The 21,879-nt window shown below is 35.9% G+C and overlaps 1 protein-coding gene across 2 annotated transcripts in view; it reads left to right on the top strand.

The window, feature by feature from the left end:
• The window catches only part of E2F3 (E2F transcription factor 3), a 78,458-nt gene extending 58,137 nt beyond the window's left edge, over window positions 1-20,321 (top strand). The window contains exons 2-7 of one of the 2 annotated variants that reach the window (XM_074206954.1): window positions 4,690-4,801; window positions 7,071-7,272; window positions 8,960-9,120; window positions 12,011-12,123; window positions 12,971-13,106; window positions 16,795-20,321. In XM_074206954.1, coding sequence (XP_074063055.1) covers window positions 4,690-4,801; window positions 7,071-7,272; window positions 8,960-9,120; window positions 12,011-12,123; window positions 12,971-13,106; window positions 16,795-17,057 — 987 coding nt within the window. In that variant the 3' untranslated portion in view covers window positions 17,058-20,321. Of the gene's footprint in view, window positions 1-4,689; window positions 4,802-7,052; window positions 7,273-8,959; window positions 9,121-12,010; window positions 12,124-12,970; window positions 13,107-16,794 lie in introns of both variants that reach the window. The other variant, XM_074206953.1, reaches the window with a different exon arrangement.
• Window positions 20,322-21,879: the final 1,558 nt, after the last annotated feature.

Genomic DNA, 21,879 nt, shown 5'->3' with positions numbered 1-21,879 from the left:
GAATTTAAAGCGCCAGTACCACAAACCATCCCAGGGTCTGACTTATACCAGAATGGATGGAAACACTCCATCATTGGAAATAAGGGAGTCTGAACCAGAGATGTTAGCCCCAAGACTTCCCAAAATCAGATTTACTAACTAAAGAAGGATCATAAGTTGCTTTCTAGAAGAGAGAAAAGGGTTGCTTGTTGAGCAGATATTAACAGAAACCTTTTGAGACTCTAAAATGCCCATCCAATTTTAATAAAAGAATTAAGAACATGCTATTTTGACTGTGAGCCAAATAAAATTCTTGAGCATCTTCAATTAAGAAGGTTATTTTTCTAGAATTAACTCTAAAAATCAGTATTCATGGTAAAAATTTGTTCTTAGGATTTGATTACTTTTCAAAATGTTTCTGCATGAGGAAAAGATAGAAAATATCAAAGAGATTAATGTGAAGCATCAAGGCTGGTGTCTAATTTTTCTTTTTGGAATTTGTTTAATTTCTCAAAGTTAAGACAAATCTATTTGATTAATCCACTGCCATTTCTTTCCCCAGAAACTAACATCTTTCATAGATTAAGAATGTGATTATATATGAAACATTGATTTGAAATAGCCTGAACTGTGATTTCATCAGTGCAGGGCTTTCTTAAATGATAAGGTAATACCTATTGACTCAACTACAATATAGAAATTTTAACATAGAAAATAAAATGTAAAAGATAAAATAAAAAAGAAAGCCAAGATGGAGAATGCCATCTGTATCCAGAGAAAGAATTTTTGTTTTAAAAAAAACTTATCTTATTATGTAATCTTGCTATTTTATTTTTTCCTTAAGGATATGCATTCTCTCAACACATTAAATATTAATCAATGTATAGCATGGAAACAATGCAAAGACTATCAGACTGTCATCTGTGGGAAGAGGAAAACAAGATTGGGGAAAATTGTAAAATTCAAAAATAAATTTTAAAAAAAGAGACCAAAAAAAATAAAGTAAAAAAGAAAGCCAAACTTACTACATATTTGTCTTGCATTAAAGGACATAGAAATAATAGTAATAGAGCACATGTAAGAAGTAGAACTGGAATTTTAACTTTTAGCAACTCTTAATCAGCCACATTTGTCTTTGCCCCATGTAATTTAAACCATAGAAAATAAGTTCCTTGAGGGTAAGGACTGTTTACATTTGTTTTTGTTACTGACATATTCCTTTTTAAAAAGTAAGTTTTAAGGAAGTTAAAATCAAAGATACAAAGCAATAATGCTAGGAAATTTTTAGCTTTGAGACCCAAGTCAGAAATGGAGCAGGTCATATGAGGGGTGGTGGTCTGTGTGGGTACACACTGTCATCTGAACAGGTTGCTGTGACCTAAGTATAAGCAAAGAAATCCTCACTGGGAAGGAGAAAAAAGAGAACTCTTTAGTGTGATCCACAAAAATAATTGATTCCAAGACCCCAAGAAGAGATCATAATCAAAATCATTAGGCATATAACATTCACTACTCTTTGCTTTTTGACTTGTTAATCAAGAGTTTTATTCACCAGCTTAGCTTACCTGTTCAATACTATTCTTTGATAAGTATGTTTTCTAACAAGGTTTTTCACCTTTGTGTGTGTGTATCCCATGCCTACCAAGGACATGGAGAAATATTCTAATATTCTTATTTAGCCAACATATTGGGTTTTGTAACTATGTTTATTATAAGATCTTTTTTGTGGGAAATGGTTGGGTTTTTTTTTCCAATGAAGACATAGAAGAAAAAATTAGCAATGAAAACACTTTAAAAATAAAGAGCAGACAGAAGTTCAGAAAAGAGATCAACAGGGCACTATTGGAACTTCCATTTTAATTTGAATCATTTACACAAATATTTTTGAACAAGCTTTGCAAGTAGGAGAAAAACACTATATACCAAAAGTTCAGTCACATGTAATATACTTTAAATTGCAGTTCTTTGAAGATAGGCTGTTAGCAGCTTGGTTACAAAAAGGACAGAAAATGAACTTTGGCAGAAATATTTTTATAGTCTGGTAAGGTTTATATTCTTCATGTGATAAATGGTCAAAGGATATGAAGAAGCAGTTTTCAAAAAAAAGAAATCCATAGTAATAGCCATATTAAAAAGAATGCTCCAAATGGCTATTAATTGAGGAAAATACTTGAAACTATGGGGCTATCTAGCTTGTCTGTTCAGGTATTAAGTTGATAGTTCCTTTTTAGATCTATCCCAAAATGCACAAATCTGAGGTTGAAATTCTACAGTTGCTTTCCACAACCAAAGTTCCAACATGCAAATTTCAACTGAACTCTTATTCTAGAACATCAGTATAATATGTTGGATCAGGACTCTTATCCTGTCCTGTCTGCTGCTGATTTGTCTGAATTTATATTTGATTTGTATATTTTTTTTGCCCTATTTTTTAGATTTCTCTAAAATATAGATAAGGTTCATTTAAAGGAGTTTAGTTAAAGGTGCCTTGAATTTATGTGTTGTTTGTTTTGAAACCTGAAAAATGTTAAGACTTAAAAAAAAAAAACCCTGAGCAAATCAGTTCTAAGTCTGTATAATATGAAATATTTTTAATTTAATTTAATTCTGTTAATTTCTATTTCTCTGATACCAGCTTTTCAGAAGATATAAAGAGCATGAGTATTTCATTATTTTTGTTATTTAGTTGTAAATATAAAATATTGCATTTCTACAAGACACTATGGATTTGCTTTACCTAATGTTACATTTTAAATAACATTTTTGTATTTTATAATAATTAACAATAATAATAATAATTATGAGGCAGCTAGGTGGCGCAGTGGATAGAGCACCAGTCCTGGAATCAGGAGTACCTAAACTCAAATCCGACCCCAGACATTTAATAATTACCTAGCTGTGTGGCCTTGGGCAAGCCATTTAACCCCATTTGCCTTGCAAAAAAGTAATAATGATGATGATAATAATAATAAGCATTTAAGTAGTGCTTTAAGATTTGCTTGGTTTTGCATTTGATGTGTGCATGTATACACAGAGAAACTAGAGGTTCCCAATTTTATCCAATAATGCAGTATCATGAGGAAATAAAATTTCTTGTCTAACAAGGGGGGAAAAAATGAAAAGAAGCTTTGAGTTGAACCTTTTCCCTACCACTTCCTTGGGAAGAAGGGGCAGGGAAAAATAAAAAGAAGAGTGATCTATAGTAAAGATAAAGGTCTCTATTGTTTCCATTCAATTCCCACTTCCAGTTTTTACTGTGCTGTTAGGCAAAGGATATGCTAACTTTTCAGAGGATATAAAAGCATAAGTATTTCATTCTAAAATAATTGTTATTTTTGTTATTTAGTTGTAAATATAAAATACTGTAATTACTAATGGTTATGTAAATATTTCCCAATTGCTTTTGAATGAAGTTGAATGGAAAATTTTTATTTCCAAAAAGTAAAAATAGACACAAACATCAGTGAGAAAATGTGCTCATACAGCTACTTGAACTTACTGTTTTTGTGTAAGATGTATGTCAAACTCTTTGTAAACACAAATTAATTAGTCTTATCTGTTAATGAGATTGATAGATATTAGTATTCAGAACTGACCAAGATTGTTGGTGGAAAAAGATATTCAGGAAACAAGGTTCCTGTCCTTAAAAACTCAAAAAATAGGTTTGTGGTGATAGAGATGCCTAAGTGATTGAGACAAGAATTGAGGTGTTCTATTCCCTTTCTAAACATGCTATTAAAATTCTTCCCTGTTTCTTCTGTATTTGAAATAGGGATGATAAAGTGGCAAAAGGTGTTGATCTTGGTTTAGAGAGAAAACCAGCTTCTCTTGATTTCAGTTATTCAACCATGTTACTGTTCAAGCTGAGATTAATACTGTTGTTGTCTTTCTTTCTTTACATCTCTCAAATCACCTGAACCAGTTATTTATGCCCCTGACTTATCTTTCCATTAGATTGGAAACTTCTTGAAGACAAAAACTATTAAAAAAAAAAAAACAAGCTTATATGTTCTTCATGAAACATAGTATACTTATATCATGAACTGCTTAATGTCTGTTGAATTAAATTGATTTAAAATCTTTAAAAATCTTGTTTTATAGGCTATAGTAAAATCTCAGTAGTGAGATTTGAAGCCCGAATGACCTATTTCTACTATTAATTGATATCCTATGTGTCCCCCTTAACATAGATCCAATATTAGATATTGAACATTGTCATAGATAAGACAGTGGTGGGTCTCAGAAGTTTTTGAATGGGTCTTTATAAGAAGACTAAGAACTCGGCTGAAAATGAGTGCTGGATGTTTTTATTTGATTATCTAATTGAATATGTTTTATACATATATCAGTATTATAATTATGTCACTGTCAACATCTAGCACATTACTGGATACATAATTGTCACTCCAGAAATAATTATTAAATTGAAAGAATTGATTGTTAGGATTCTAGACCAGGTTTGATAGTGGAGAGTAAGTATTTTGTTTTTCCAGTTGTATTTTAAGTTTGAGTCTCTGAAATTCCTTTTAATTCTAATGATTGGTACCACCTCGTACCCCCCCCCCCCGCGCCAGCCGCTGCTGTCGCGCGCGCGCCCCCCCCCCCCCCACAGTTCTGAAAATTTCTGTAGATCTGGAAGAGTTTTGTCATTCATTCCTTCAGGATTTTTTAGATGTAATCAGTTATGGATATGGTTGTACTTTCTTATAGGCAAAGCGAAGGCTGGAACTAGGAGAAAGTGGTCATCAGTTTCTCTCAGATGGTCTAAAAACCCCCAAAGGCAAAGGAAGAGCTGCAGTAAGAAGTCCAGATAGTCCAAAAAGTAAGGAAATATTCATTATTCTTTTTCATGTAGGACTCCCAATTTTCACAGCATGTGGCTGAAAGAGTGCAAAATTTGGAATAATTTTGGCCCATATTTCATTCTTTTTAATCTCTTTTCTATTTCTGTCTTCCCTACCCCACCCCCCCAAAGTGCCCTCAATTTTCCAAGTGAAACCTGCTGAATATATATATGTCTGTGCATGGATGCTATGTCATTGTGAAATCTTTACTGCAGCATACAGTTACATTTTCAACCTAAATTATAAAATGTTTGGCACTGTTCTGTAATCAAATTTAATTTTATATAATTGGTGTTGAGATTAACCAGATCAAAATGAGCAGTTCCCCACACACATTGATTCTGTAACTAGGTAGCATTAGAATTGATTAAAAACAGAAAACTTATGGTAATTATTACTACCTCTGTGACTGGGCAAAGACACTTAAATTGTCTTTCTTTATAAGTTGATGTTGTACTAAATTCCTTCCTCCCATAATCATAATTTACAGTCACTTAAATGAGAGAAAGAAAAATTGTGTAGACTTAAGGCGGAACTCAAGGGGGAGTCCCTGTAGAAGCCAAATTGGCTTCTCTGTTGAATAGAAAAAGAATTCTCTCTTGGATAAGGACTTGGGTTCAGATCCCACTTCTGATGCTTATTTACCTGTGTGACCTTAAGTAAGTCGCTTAGATTCCCTACAAACAGTTTCTGTTTCCTTATATGTAAAAGGAGAAGTTTGAATTATATATCAATCCCAAAGTTCCTTTCAACTATATTTGCAACTCAGACCTTGTCATCTTCATGAGGGCTTACTAAGTAAGTTAGCTATCAAAGTAATCAAAGTAAGATGGAATCCTTGATTTGAAAATATAAAAAGTCTAGGGGGGGGGAATAAAATAAAAAAGAAAAAGTAAAAAGTCTAGGGGACTTGGTAGGTGAATTGTGCTTTTTAAGTTTACTCTATTTGTTTATTCTTATTTTGTACAAATAATTTTTTTTATACATTACTAAGATATTCTTGTTTAAGAGTAAACATAATACCCCTCCCCCCAAAAAAAATATAGACCTGCATGAGCGATAAAGTAAAGGGGAGAGAAAAAAATTAAAATTAAAAAAATTATAATAATAATTGTAGGTATGGCCAGGTGGCACAGTGGATGGAGCACCGGCCCTGGAGCCAAGTAGCACCTGAGCCCAAATCCAGCCCCATACACCCAACAATCATCTAGCTGTGTGACCCCATGTAAGCCACCCCAACCACATTTCCCTGCAAAAAAATCAAAAACAAAAAAAGACCCAAAATAAAATAAAATAGTAGTAATAATAGTAGGGGCAGACAGGTGGTGGACAGAGCGCTGGCCCTTGAGCCAGGAGCACCCGGGTCCAAATCCAACCTCAGACACCCAACAGTCACCCAGCCCCATTTGCCCTGCACCCCCCAAAAAAAATAATAGTAATAAAAAAAATGTGCTTCAGTCTGTGTTCCAACACCACCAACTCTGTTGTGGGTGGATCACATTCTTTATAGTAAGTTCTAGATGAATTATTCTAACAGTATTTTACACAGAGATAATTAATGTTTTCTAATTTAATTCATGGTACAATGGACTTTGCACTGGATTTGGAGGCAGACAATCTGAGTTCAAATTCCATCTCTGTCACCTTACTCCTGTGTGACCTTGAGCAGGTCACTTAATGTTTATGAATCTCAGTTTCTTATCTGTAAAATGATGATTGTAGACTAGATACTTCTCAGGTCCCTTAGATGACCCTATGAAGTCTTTGTTTGAAAACTTGGAAAATGTGAAAAAAATTAAAGCTCAATTACAATACAATACAGTTTGCCATATTATAGAATTAAATATCATATGAAGTAAGTATTGAGTACTTTTTGAAAGTGACTTATTTACTAAAAATCACAGTATTACTTGCAATAGTTTAATCTCTTACTATAGTCCTTAGGATGTCAGCTCCTTTTCAGTATTACAGTGGGGCTTCAGAAGACCACACACAAGTACACACGCAACTTAATATAAGGTGCATTAATCCCTTTTTAGAAACTTTCTACTTCCCTGTCTTTCATTCCAAAACTTTACTATGTATAACTTGCCAAAAAAAAATACTGTGCTTTGGATGCTAACTCATGTGCTGGAATGGGAAAGAAGGCTTGCTTCATTGCAGAGAAACCCTTCAGTTCTGTACCTTCACCCCCATCCCCTACCCGTTCGATTTTTGTTTTTCTTCAAGCTCCAAAATCTCCCTCAGAAAAAACACGGTATGATACGTCACTTGGTCTGCTCACCAAGAAGTTCATTCAACTATTGAGCCAATCCCCAGATGGGGTCTTGGATTTGAACAAGGCAGCCGAAGTGCTTAAGGTGCAAAAGAGGAGGATTTATGATATCACCAATGTGCTGGAAGGCATCCACCTCATTAAGAAGAAATCTAAAAACAACGTACAGTGGATGTGAGTATCAGTCACTCTCACTATGGGGAATAACTTTAAATAGCAAAACCTTTTCTTTCAGATTTCACTTCCCCATTCATATCCATATTCCATTTCTTTCCACCATTCCTTCAATTCATTGTCTTCCTTCATCTATTTAGTTCCTTAGCCCAAATAATCTTAATGATTAAAAAAATGAAATTTTTATTTGATTAATAACAAAGACAGAAGAATTTCTATTTGGTTAACCCAGAACAGAGAAATCTTTGAAATAAACAGTGCTATCTCAGATACCAGCCAGAATTTATTTTTGAATGACAAGTGACTATACATGTGTGGTGTGTAGGTGAGTGTGGGGGGGGGTGTGCACGTGCACTTGCTTATGTGATTCATGAAAAAGATACATATTCTTTTGAATCTTCAAAAATAAAAGTAGGAAATAAATTGTGACTTGTGTCAGCCATATACATATCAGATTAACCAAGCCTATGTCATTGAAAAAGTAACTCTATGAAGTTTGGGTCTTTGCCTTTCTTCATTTTGTGTGTATTTGGCCAGAATTCTCAATTATTTTGCCTCCGTTTTATTATCTGTAAAACAGGAGTTATGGATGTCATCATTTGACATATGTGCCCTTTTAACAGGACTACATTATGACTTAAAAAATGATAGTAACCTTTATGAATTATTGATAGAATACCTGAACAGAAAGGAGAAAAGAATTAAATTATTTTAAGCACAAGAAGGGAGGAACAAACTTATTATTACCTGGTGGCTTTATAAGATAACGCTTCAAAAGTGCTGTGATGGACCTCCTTTTGGAACTTGAAAGAAGATGGAAAAGTGTAACATTTTTTTTGTCCATTTGACTGGAGACAACACACAGAGAGAAGAAACCTATTGGCAGTTAGACCTTCTTGGTATCTGCTATCCTCACCCTTCTTTTTCTTATCGATTATAAGTGACAAAACTTCATTCCTTCTCTTAGTTGACCACTCTTTGTGAGAGTTGGAACCATTCAGTTTTTGATTTGACGTGGGGTGTTTTTGATTTTTTGTTCTGGTCTACTCTTGGTCTTTGTAGAATATGACTTAACAGTTGGCTCCATCCAGTTTTTGATTTGAGTTTTTAGGGTTTGTTGGTTTGGGTTTTTTGGAGGGGGGATCTACTTCTTGGTCTTTGTAGAATATGGCTTAGAATTAGAACCATCCAGTTTTTGATTTGAGGTTTGGGGGTTTCTTTTTTTTTGGTCTGCTTCCTGATCTTGGTAGAATACTGCTTAGAGCTGCAACCATCCAGTTTTTGGTTTGATGGGTTTGAGTTTTGGGATCTACTTCTTGTTCAGATAATCTCTTGCTTTCTATTTTTTTTATTATGAGTGTTTATTTTTTAAGTCAGATGGGGTTTTTCCTGTTCTTTTTTAATTAAGGCCTTCTTATGAAGGAAAAGTATTCTTAAATAATAATGATGATGATGATGATGATAATCTTGTTTCTGTTGTAATATTGCAGTGAAAAACTGTAGAACTGCATCTATGTAAAAATTTGTATAAATATTCATTTTTAAAACTTGATTTATAAGCTTTCTTTAAACTCTCCTTGTCAGGGATGCTTAGAAAACGCATCATTCCCACTTCTATTCCCCACCACCCCCTCCAGTCCCCTGAAGGTTTATGAATAGCTTTGCAAGATAACCTCTCCATTTCTAGGGGCTGCAGTCTCTCTGATGATGGGGGAATGCTGGCTCAGTGTCAAGGTTTGTCCAAGGAGGTGACAGAGCTCAGCCAAGAGGAGAAGAAGCTCGATGAGTTGATTCAAAGCTGCACCTTGGACCTTAAGCTGTTAACAGAAGATTCAGAAAATCAAAAATATCCTTTACTGCAGTTCAGTGAGCTGGCTTCTGCCTATTCTAGGGTTCCAGAGCCAATCTCCAGATTTAAAGGAGTCTGGATCATGCTGAAGTTTTCTTCTAGTTTAATCTGTGTGTTTCACCTGGGGGGGTGGGGTGGAGGTAGATGTGTGTGAGTGTCTGTGTGGGTATGTTTTCTTGTTCAGTAATTAAAAATGTGTAAAAATATTTTCATGATCCCAGTAAGAGATAGTTTAGATATAATACCAGTGTTTTTTAAGAGAAATTAAGAGGAATTCTTACTGAAAATAACCTGTAGTCATACAAGTAACAGGGGGCATGCTACTTCACTAACTTTTTATAGTATAGCTGTTATTATTTAATGCTAATTTTTATGTTAATTTTAATGTTAATTTTTATGACAACTTCTGCATTAGATTTAACTTCAGCATGTTTCACAGATTTTTGGTGTGTCCCTAACACTAAGGTTCTAGATTCTTCTTTGCTAGCTAGGTGTTGCAAATCATCAAGACATAATACTAAATGTGTTTGGGGGATAAAAGGACTGAAAAAAGTACAGGAAAAAAGACATTATCATGCCATTAAAGAAGGAAGACATTGATCCCAGCATTTCCTTTTAAAAGCAACAATTCCTAGAGAGAAATTTCCCAACTCATGCTTCATGAAAACTTATTTCTCATGTTTCAGTATCTTAAAATGCAAATTAATGCTTCCAGACAAAACCGAGAGATTTTTTTAATGTGTATGACTCATTGGGCAGAAAGAATTTTTAATTCTTGATTAACAGAAAGCAAAATTGATGGGACTCTAGTTGCCCCAAGATTTATTTCAACCCAAACTTTCTGGTCATTTGATACTTAACTTTTGTCAGTGGGGAAATAAAACTGTTATTGTCACATTGATCTATCATATTTCTGGGCCTAAGAAGATCTTTTATTGAAATTAAGGAGGCATCAGATTTTTCAATATAGAATAATTTTAGACAAGATTTTGGAAATGTTTTTTGTATCAATGGTTCATTCAGTTAAACATTTACTGTATCCATTCCATACAAGTTGATCTGCTGAGAAGGAGAGGTGATTATTAATGAATTAGAGAATCGCTGAGCTAGTTCTGTTGGCAGAAATGAACAGCAGGGTGGAGCACCCTACAAGGATTGTTCCACGTCCCTTATTTTTTTGTACCCAATTCCAGAGACGCTGCTCAGGACCTGATGAACAGCCTTTCAGGACCTGGAATAGCTTCAGATATTATTATCATCTACACCAACTTTCTCAGCATTTTATTGTAAATATAAAAGGCTCAACGCAGGTTGCTGAACTTAATGGAGCAAATTCAAGAACAGACCAAAGAGAAAGACCTTTCAAGTTCATATGTTTATAGAGTGTGTTTGCACAGTCCAATTTTGTACAACTTGTTGACAAATATGTTGAAATTTACTTTCCTAGAGCAAATTAAGTAATTGTGGATGAGATTTATTTTAATAAGCTTTTATCACTTGTGACAAAAGTATGTGCCTGTGATGGTGTTCCTTGATTTTCCCAGTACTCATCAGAACTGGCCAGGGTAAGGAAGGAACCCATGACAGAAATAGTATAGCATTGCCCCAAAACTGCTGGAATGGAGATTCCTCTCTCTCTCTCTCTCTCTCTCTCTCTCTCTCTTGCGCGTGCGTGCGCGCCATTTTTCCTCCATTGCAGGTTTCCTCCCATAACCATGGACAATATGCTTTTATTTCCCCTTTAATTCTCCTGAGACAGAGATTATATTCCCTTCCCCTTCTGCTCAAAAAGGCAAACAAGTTAACAACAGAATACAAAATTGAGTTTGTATATTGAAGTCTCATTAAGATATTAGTAATCAAACCAACCCTAAGTAACATTCAAAATAAATCCCATTGATCCCAGTCTTTCCCACCCTCAGTAGCCTCTTATCATTTCAACAAAGTATTTCTTTGAAAGTCCACTATGTGCATTGTCTTAGATAGAATATTTAAGACATGGTCTCTACCACCAGGGAGTCCACTACTAAGTGGTGTGGCATATAACATTCACAGATAAGCTACCTATGATAATAATTGATATTTGATAATAGTATTAAAGAGATGCAAGCAAAATGTTATGTGACACCCATAAGGAAAAGATCATTGTCTAATTGGAGGAATCAGGGAAAGCTTTGTGGTAGAGGTGGCATTTAAGATGATTTTTGGAGAACAATTTCAATTAGCAGGAGTTAGGGGTATGAGGAGGAAGGAGGGAAATGCTGCAGGTGTAAGGAGCAGCTCAAGGGACAAGTAGGCTGGCATTTTCTTTAGTTGAAATTCTACTCCATCACCATTTGTTGTGATATTGCTAACATCTAGGCCTGTAGCCACTCCCTGTCCTTCCTGACTTCAAAGCTTGGCACCCCAAGAATCACCTCCCACCAGGTTCCCACTTCGGTTGCATTTCTCCTAGCCCATTTGTAAAGCCTAGAGACAGTGATACCCACTGGGGTCCAATTAACTGTTCACACCTGTTCCTGCCCAGCTGCCAGCTTTGCCTACTTATAAAGGCAGTTTGGGATTTTTTTTCCCCTCCCTAGGAAAAATGGCTAATCCATGCTCACTTTGAAATTTTTATAATCTCACCAACACTTTTCCACCTCCAGGAGTTAGTTCCCACTAAAACTAAGTGGAGGATGATTTAATCACAGCAAGCCTTTGATCACATCTTCCTTGGAAAAATAACAGGTGGTTCATAACACAGCCCTGAATAGAGAAAAAAAATCTCAATGGAGCCAATCGTGAGGATAATTTTGCTTTTTGTACCAATACTGTTTGGAGATTTCATGTTGTCATTTAATAATTTTGACAATTAAATGTTAAAGATTTCTTTAACACTGATCACATTAGCTTATGTTACATATCAAGATATCCGAAAAATTAGTGGCCTTAAAGACCAAACTGTTATCGTTGTGAAAGCCCCTCCAGAAACAAGACTTGAAGTGCCTGATCCCTTAGAGGTAAGGACGAGACTAAAAATTCCTATTGTTGCAAAGCTTTCAGCTATAAATATTTTCTTAAACTCACGAAATGGGAAAATTAGTGCATCATTTTCTCCTGAATACTTGCTATTTCTCCTGGCTTGCGGTAGGAGGTGTGAATTTGTCTTGAGGGTTTTGTGAGTTAACCAATAATAATCTGTCTTCTATATTTTTGGGGGACATAGTCAGTACAGCAATTTGTTTTGCTCAACACTGCATATTTATTACAAGGGTTTCGTTTTTTTTTTTTCCTTGGGAAGGGTACAAGTGGTAAGTAGAGAAAAATAAATAGTTTAAGGGTAGATTTAGTTAAATATTTAAAGAAATATAGAACTTTTTTCTCTCTTGATAGATTTTGATTAAATCTACTCCTGATTCTTGATAACTTTTTTTAAGCAATGATAAATAAAAGTATGCACTCCATCCTTTCAATACCACTTGGAAATGTCATCCTTTGTTCATTCAGTACAGTTGATCCCAATTTTAAAGTGTATACTACTAAGAATTTTTTTTATTGTAATACTAATAAGGTAGACCTTTTAACATCATATAACAGATAAGTAATGGAATTCAAAAGTACAGATCCTAAAACTTTTCTAGTGACACTCTTTTCATTGAAAGAATACATTTTTATTTCTTTTCTGAAATTTTGATAAACACTAAAAAAAGGAGGTGGAAGTGGAGTGTCTCTCAGATATGTTTATGACCTTGAAACATGCTTATTGATAATTACTCCGCTTCTGTGATGAAATCATAATGAAGTTTAGTAGGGAGAACTGCCAGAGTTTCATCTCCTACTGTAGACATTGCTTTTATATATTTGTAGAGCCTACAAATTCATTTATCAAGTAACCAAGGACCCATTGAAGTTTACCTGTGTCCAGAAGAGAATGAAACACACAGTCCAGTCAAATCCTACAACCAAGACCACAATGGGAATATTCCCAAATCCAGTTCCAAAGGTAAAAATTTTGGTTTGCATCATTTAGTAACTTGATATGAAGATTAATGCATTGAGAATCCTGTTTATGTTCTATAAGTTTAGTCTTGGTATTTTGCTCTCAATGAATCTGTTTTCTAAGACTTGTTCGGTTTTTTTCTTTTTATTTTATTTTTACACTATTCTAGTTGATTCAGTCTAAGGAATTATCATTTAAATTCTCATTATTTGGATAGAGAGGTAATGAAACTCCATACTCCCGAATTATTCTGCTATTGATAACTTTGAAGTAGGTAGTAAAACTTCTACTTAGAAAAGAGCAATTTAATCTGTTGTATTTGACCAATATCCCCTTCTGTTAAAGTGCTAGAGAGTTAAGGTCCAAGAGAAAATAAAAAGAAAATTGTGCGGGGAGATGTTTATTTTTCAGAACTTAATTTTTTTTTTTCAGCTGAGATGAGGATACAAAAGGTAAAAAATCTTGGGGCAGCTAGGTGGCACAGTAGATAGAGCACCAGCCCTGGAGTCAGGAGTACCTGAGTTCAAGTCCAGCCTCAGACACTTAATAATTACCTAGCTGTGTGGCCTTGGGCAAGTCACTTAACCCCATTGCCTTGCAAAAACCTAAAAAAAAAAACTTCATAAAAATGATTGTCTCCTAAATTATTCATTTTTCTTCCAAATCTTAACCTTTTCACTACTCCCTCCCTATTTTCTTTTTCTTAAATCTTACAAATGTACCTCCATTATCTTTAAGAGAAGCACATCTTGTATCTTCCCCTTTTATTTTTTCACATTAAACTGGCACATCTACCCATATGCTGACTGGTTTGAAGTTTGACCTCATCTACTCAGCTTCTTATTCTTTGTTTTACAAATATCTTACACATAGCCTTCCTTACATCCCAGGTCCAAGAGAGAGTAGCACAAATCCTACCTCCTTGTTTGTGAAATAAAACCACAATGGGACTGGCAGACACATGATTTAGTCTTTGATAATTTCCTGCCAAACTTAGTCACAGCTAAGGGATACAGACACAAATGAAGTAGTCTCTGTACTCAAGAAGCCCATATTCTTTCAAGGGAGACAACCCTGAAACAATATGCAAAATTAATAAGACATCACTTTACATAGAATTTATACACATTTAGTTCCACAGAAGGTGGGGCCCCAGCCCTGACTTCTGGCAGGTGGCCATGGGGTGGAGGAAGGGTAAGAAGCAGCAATGACTGAGGGGGTCCCAGGCACTGAAATTGCTCTGACAAAACTGGAAGGTAGTGAGACGGTGAGGGAAAATGGAGGTTCTGCTGAACAATCCAACTTACATTAAATAAAAGCTGCTTCACTTATCTGGATTATAAAATACATGAATTAAAATAATGTATAAAAATGAAAGGTAGGTTGGGACTAGATTATAGAATGCATTCATTGCCAAATAGAGGAGTCTATATTCAATCCTGTAAGTAAATATAGGGAGCTACTGAATTTATTGAGGAGGGAAATAATATGATCTGACTTGTAACTTTAGGACTATCTCATTGGCATCTGTATAAGTTGGATTCAATAGGGGTGAACTTCAGTCAAGGATGGTAATTAAGAAACCATTTGTAGTAGTTCAGGTGACAGGAGATTAGGACCTGAAATTGGTGATGATGATCTTTGTGAGTAGCATACAAAAAATATGGATGCAAAAATTGAAAAGGCTTATTAGATGCTTAGAAATGTGGAATGGGGAGAGAGGAGTCAGGAATGACTCAGCTGTTCAAAAAAAGAAGTGACTTTGGGGTAAATGTAATGAGTTCTATTTTATACATGTTGAGTGCCCGAAGAGATGATATCCGACTTGGAATGTCTTCTAGTAGTAGGTGGGGAAGAAAGGGAGTTCAAGAGAAAGGCTAGAAGTGATAAATAAATTACATCGATCGAGTAATCAATCTGGGAGTCATCTACATAAAGGTGATCATTAAATCCTTAGGAATTTATGGGGTTATTGAAAGAGAAGTGGGTGCTACCTTGGGGTAGCACAGCCTAGTAAATATTTAACAACTGACTATCTGAAAACAACACGTTTAAATTTAATCTTCATTAATAATATTTTCTCCCTCACTTTTTTAACTTTAGATAATTGACAAAACAATAAATCAAGCCCAAGTTTGTAGTATTTGCTGATTTTTTTTTTGATGCTCACGCTGAAAATGTAATCATGAAGTCTTGTAAGACAGTATGAGCTGGCCTCGGCCCACCTCTGTATCTGGTATATTTACTGTTAAGGGGGGGTCTGCCTAGTTTGGAAGGTGCTCTGGCAAAGAAGATTCTGAAGGAATGGACTTAATGGTAGAATGAGAATAGCATCCCAGAAACCTGAATAGAGTCAAAGCCTGCAGAGAGATCAAAGAGGAAGAAAACAAGTGGCCATTAGATTGTTGATTAAAGAGATCATAGGTAACTTTAGAGACAATAGTTTATATTCACTGAATTCAGACATATGAGAAAGGTCTGAACAGTGAGTAAGAGGAAAGGAAGAACAAGCAATAAGAAAATAGCTTTTTCAAGAAGTCTGGCTATTAAAGGGAGGGAGGAGTAAAGAAAATTAGCTTGTGGGAGATACTGTAGCACCAAATTATGATTGTTTTTGAAGGTGGGGGTGGGGTGGGAGGACTTGATATGTTTATAGGCATCAGGAAAAGAGCCAGAAGTAAAGAAAAGATTTGAGAGTTTATATAGAAGGGAGTTAGCCTTTGTGAGCTTGGAGCAAAGAGAATGGAGGATGATGTCAAAGGACTGAAATATAGAAAAGGGAGATGGTGGAAAATGGCTTCAGTTAAGAATGATTTCATCTTATTAAAGGCCTTGTGATATACTTGCTATACTTCAAACTTGAAATCAGGAACATCTATATTTAAATTCAAAGTCATTTACTAACTGTGTAACTGAGCAAATTACTTAACCTGTCCACCCCAGTTTTCTTCACTCTAAAATTGGGGACTGATTATAACATCCATGTCAGAAACTTTTGTGAAGCTCAAATGAAATACTGCATAGAAAGCTCTTTACAAATGTCCACCATTATTATTAAATAGTTATAATTCACTTTTAATAATAAACCATACCTCATTAAAGAATACTTAAATGTTATTTTTTTCCTAACATTTCAAGGGTTTATCATTTGGGGATTAGAGTATTGGAGCCAGCTTTATTTGTTTTTGTTGTTTTTGCAGGAGGCAGGGAGTGAATTTTTTATTGTTGTTTAGTAGTGTCTGCCTCTTCACTGACACCATTTGGGGTTTTCTTGGCAAAGATTCTGGAGGAATTCACCATTTTCTTCTCCAGTTCATTTTACAGATGAGAGAAAGAAAGTACACAGGGTCACATAGCTAGTAAATATCTAATGGTGTATTGAACACAAGAAGATGAGGCCTGGCACTACTATCCCCTGCACTACGACTCGCCCACATTTCTTTTTAAAATTACTAATTGTCAACAGAAATGAACTTTCTCATCTTTATAACATTGTTTGCCTTGAGTTCTGATAGTGCATTTTGTTTAATTTAAAGTAGATAAGGAGGCAGAGCAAAAGAGAGGCTGTCCTTTTATTGTGACATTTCCTGCTGAGCAGAGTGCTTTGAAACAACATATCCCTTCTTCCAAAGATCATTCCTTCCTTCATTTTTCTTTGTTTTTTTCTCTTCCTTTCTATCTTACTTTATAGACTTGGCCTCAACCAACTCAGGACATGCCGATTGCTCCATTTCTATGGCAAATCTTTCTCCCTTGGCTTCTCCAACTAATCTGCTCCAGCAGACTGAGGACCAAATTCCTTCAAACCTAGAAGGACCATTTGTGAACTTATTGCCTCCCTTGATCCAAGAAGACTACCTACTCAGCCTTGGGGAGGAAGAAGGCATCAGTGATCTGTTCGATGCTTATGATTTAGAAAAACTTCCATTGGTAGAGGACTTTATGTGCAGTTGATTGTTTTGTGTGAATTCTCTCTATATATAAACCAATATTTTTTTATCATGGAACTAGAACATCTGTCCTTCAGTGTTGTCCCTTGCCACCTTCTTCCTTCAAGAATATTATCAAGTAAACTACAACTTCACAACAAAGCTGACATTTTACTGTTTTTTTCTAAATATTGAATTAAGCGCACAGTGGAAGGCTTCCTTTGGGAAAGCCTTGCTTTGCCCTAGGTTCCAAAATGTTGTGGATGAAGCAGCAGGTGGAAACGTGTGCAATCAGGTAGCTGTACCTTGCCCTCTCTCCTGTCCACCTGCCCACCCTCCCTTCCCAAGTGGCCACTGTGCCTGAAGGACGGGCTGGTGGAGAAGGGCCAGAATCACGTGGTCCACTTGCAAACAGCAATCTTCCTTAATAGCATTTCAAGCCGTGCCTTCTTTGTAGAATGCATGTCTTTGGGGTCTGCTAATATGGAATGGAACTTCAGGAGGCATCAACTTGAAGTCATGCAAAAGTATGAAAATGGATTTCTTCAGCTCTTCCTAGGAATATTTAAATTGTGGTCCTAACTTGGTTTAAGTTATTTACTATTTGTTTGGTATGAGGTAACTAATGCCCTATTATGCCTTTGGCTTGAAGTGTTCCATAGAATATGTTGCAAATATGAGTGAAATGTATTCAATTTCTGCCACTCCAAACAATTGTGGATTTTCAGGTGCTCCCATAAAAATCCCCATTTTATTTGTATCTTTAAAGTTTATTTGTGGCACATGGCTACTTAGGAATTCTTGGTATGTTTTTTGTTTTTGTTTTTCTTTAAGCATTTAAGCCTTCCTGTGGCACCATCACCATTTCAATTTAATTGTTTACTTTGAAGCAGTTTCTACTAATTCCTTCCAGCTTGGGGTAAAGCTGGTAAGAACTGCTGCTGCTAAGCAAAGTTTCTAAACCTGTGTGATCCCAGTGCTTGTATGGGCCTTTGTTTCACCCTGGTCCTTTCTTGGTGGAATGGAGGACTAGGGTGAATCAGTATTGGATACTAATGCTTTGGGCCACCTGCCAAAAGCCAATGCCAGATTCATGGCTGCAGCAGTTCCAAGTGGAGGTCGAGAAGAACCGCTTCATTTAGGGGTCTTTTTTCTGCCAATGACTACAGGAAAGGGCTCTCTTGCATCACTCTCAGGGACACCACTCCTAGGGATGGGGTCAGGAAGAGACCTCTAGGAAGGATGATGTTCCCATCCCAGGAGGCTGAACAATATTTAATTTAGTAAGTAATCACAAAAGGTATTTGGTCCGGGAAATGACTGGCCCAAATCCTATACCCTCTTACTTGTGAGGGAGTATCTTGGATTGGAGGGAGGCAAGGCAAATAAGGCAGTATTAGTTAAGGTGTGGTAGAATTCTCCCTGTTTCTTCTCAGGGAATGGTGTCCAAGTTTGGGGAGTAGGGAGGGACTTTGTGTTAGTTTCATTGGGGTGAATATCCAAGGATGCTTTCCCTTCTCCAGAGGGAAACACATGTTCTTCACAAGTCAAACTCATAGTTGGAGTTTGTCTGTTTTGGCTCCTTGATGCCTCAAACTCCATTTCCTGAATGCTGAGAATTCTATCATCTGGAGCAACACACGGAGTTTGGGGGGAGAAGAATTAGAGTTAGGAAGACCCTCAGAATGAACAGTTTAATTGATATTTTGTGTGCCTGTCAGTGCTTGGGCACATGGGCACTTGATAAACAGAGCAAACAAAAAAAAACCTTGATAAATTTTGAAAAGAACTTTACCTTACCTTGGAGTTGACTACAGACAGAATTCCATAATATGCAAAGTGGTGAGGGAGTCCTAAAAGTGACCCCAGCACCCTAAATACTTGTGTACGTATCTGTGGGTATATATATTTGAAAAAGGAAAAACAATGTAGAACAAAGATGCACAGTGTGTATTCTTGCCCCCACACACCCTGGAGCTGGTACAGAATGGTGGTGGTACTACATGGGGGGGGGGACTGGGAGGGAAGCTTTGTGTTAAGTGCCTACTGGAAATGCACTGTGGGTTTTTTTTTTCCTGTAAAGGAAACAATTTATGCCAAGCTTTTTTTTCCATATACCATATTTATCTCATCTGGTTAGCTGCCTCTGCTTCCAGCTTTGTGTAATTCTCTTCGCCAGCAACACAAAGCTGACTTTTCCCAAAGTTTAAATAGTGAGTATCACCTGACTGGATTGTTTATTTTTTTAATCCTTTTGGTAATATAATACCATATTTATTGTTTTGAAAGTGAGAAGAATCCTAATACGTCTTAAAAGTTCCTTTGTGTGTAAGACTTTTTTTTTCCAATTCATGGGCTCATTTGATGTACCTGAATTAGGGATCCCATATTGTATTTTTGTTTGCAAGTTGTTTTATCTTTATCATCCTGTCTGGCACACAAAGTGGGTTAGAACTACAGTATTTTGTATTATTTACTTTTGAGTACTCTGTATTGCAGGTTTTTTGGTACCCTTGAGTTGCTGCTATAAAAACAAAAGCTCACATCTGAAATGGCTAAAAGTTTAAGTTACTTGTGTGCAAATTCTGACTGAGTGAGCCTTATAATATAGAATTGTATAAAGGGCAACACATTATTAGCTGTCAAACAGTGTTAAGTGTGTGTTTATAAATGTACAAATATGTGCATAGTGAAGGTTTTATTTAAGTTGCTAATGTAGTCTACTCACATTTTAGTCATCTAGCCATTTTGTATAATAATAGAAATTAATTTGTAAACACTGCCAGAATATTTTCTAGCTGGTTTGTAATTTTTAAAGAGTGTTTGGTTTTGTTTGTTTCTCGTTTGTTTTTTATTTTAAGATGTAGATCTGTAAATAAAATTGCAGTATTTAAAGCTTTAGCTCTGTGGAAAAAGTAAACTTGAGTTCCAAATGAACACGTGAATGAGGAATGGAAAATGTATAAGGAGATTAATGGAAAGTGAAAAGAATAGAGGTGGTCTGGTTGTAGACATTTTTTTTTTTTGCAGAGGAAATACCATTTTGTACAAAGTAAACTGTTCTCCCAAAGAGGGAATAGACAAAAATAATACTAATCAGTTGAGTTTTGTGTTGTATGTTAGTTTAAAAAAATGGAACGTGTAAAATAATGTAAAAAAAAAGTTAAAAAAAAAGCTTTTATGATGGGTTTTGTAAATAGATTTGTTACAGGATGACCTGTTCTCTAGCTGTGATCTTACCACTTCAAATGGATGTAATTTGAATAAATTTTGTATGGTAAAGAATCAATAAAACAATTTTTTAAGAGTTTAAATTTGTGAATGGATTTGTCCTTTTAAACATTTATTTTTAAGACAATTAAGATTCATCTTTAAAAGCATTACAGTGCCTTTTACATATTTCATGGCCTTCTTTGGTTTCATCAACTTGCCAAAAATCCTGTTTCTGCCCTCCTCGATATAGACCCAACATAGCTAGAGTACCCTTTATTGCACCACCCCAACCCAACCCAACACACAAACACATCCTTATACCAGAAAAGGCCTGATTCATGTCCAGGGACCCTAAGTTCCACCTGCAATGTCTTTTCAAGAACCTGTTCCTTCTGAAACAAAACTGCCAAAATGCATAGCCTCTACTAGGACCAACAAGCCTAAAAACAAGGTTATCCACCCAAGGCCAGACCTTACCTTTTTGCATACCCATTTTGAAGTCCCCGAAATAAGGCCACCCACTTCCATAGTGCTAAGCTAACAAAGTGATGAGTCAATAAGGAGACTAAAGATTACCAGGGCACGTAGGTATTTAAACTATGCAATTTACATGATCCAACAAGATAACAAACTTGGCATTTTCTCCAATTCTTACAGATTCTCAAACTTGCCTTCCAAAAAGGAAATTCAATTATGCACAATAGAGAAAGCAATTATAGTTTTCTCTATGGACCCATAAACTAAGAAGTCTAACAAAGTACAGCCTTAAACATTCACAGTGAAGAACATTAATCCCTAACCTGGTCACTTGACACCCGCTCCCCCCACCATCCTCCTTGGTTCAGCGTGGTCAGCCAGGTTGGTCTCTGAGACCCATTTAGAAATTTTCCCAAGAAATCCTGCCACTGTCCTTACCCTCCCCCCATTTTTTTCAACAAGTAGAAGACTTCAATTCTGCCCAGCTACTGGCAGAGGAAAGACAGACATAAGAATGAGAACTTTGCTGAGGTAGTAGCACTCAGCCAGAAAACAAACACGTGGAGGGAACTGAGGAAGGCACCACTGGGGGCTTTACCAAGCCTGAAGGAAAGGGGACTGGTGTCCAACTGAGGCCTACACTCTCCAAGAAGTCACTTGGGGCAGAAACAGGCCAGTGAAAAATAGCTTTGGGATCCCAGGGAACACCCCCCCAAAAAATAGGAGAGTTGGAAAGTGATAGAGGAATTTTCAGAGAAAAGATTGAAATGACTAATTCAGCAATGTAAACCAACAGGGCATATTATATGAAAAGGGAATGTGGGCTCCAGATCATCTAAATTAGACCTTAACTATTGCAAGATGAAGGAAAAGGACCCTATTGATTCCCAAGAATACGAACCCAAGTAAACTCTAAAAAGGTACAGGAAACATCAAAGCAGAATATGTGACTACACAACAAAAATAATTGGAAGGAAAAAAACCTGAATTCATAGTCCCAAATCTCATCTAAACAAGCGAACAAAAGATTAGAAATTTTAAGTACATGGAGAATTAATTTTCTTTCTGGAAGAAGGAAAAAAAGCTAAGCAAAATGATCTCAAACATTTAGAGACAATTTAAGGATTACAAATCAGAACACAAGTCAAAAACACTAA

Source organism: Macrotis lagotis, chromosome X (genome assembly GCF_037893015.1).
Source record: "Macrotis lagotis isolate mMagLag1 chromosome X, bilby.v1.9.chrom.fasta, whole genome shotgun sequence".
Taxonomy (NCBI): Eukaryota; Metazoa; Chordata; class Mammalia; order Peramelemorphia; family Peramelidae; genus Macrotis; species Macrotis lagotis.
Note: the sequence above shows the minus strand (reverse complement) of the source record. Positions and strands in the feature narration are given on the sequence as shown.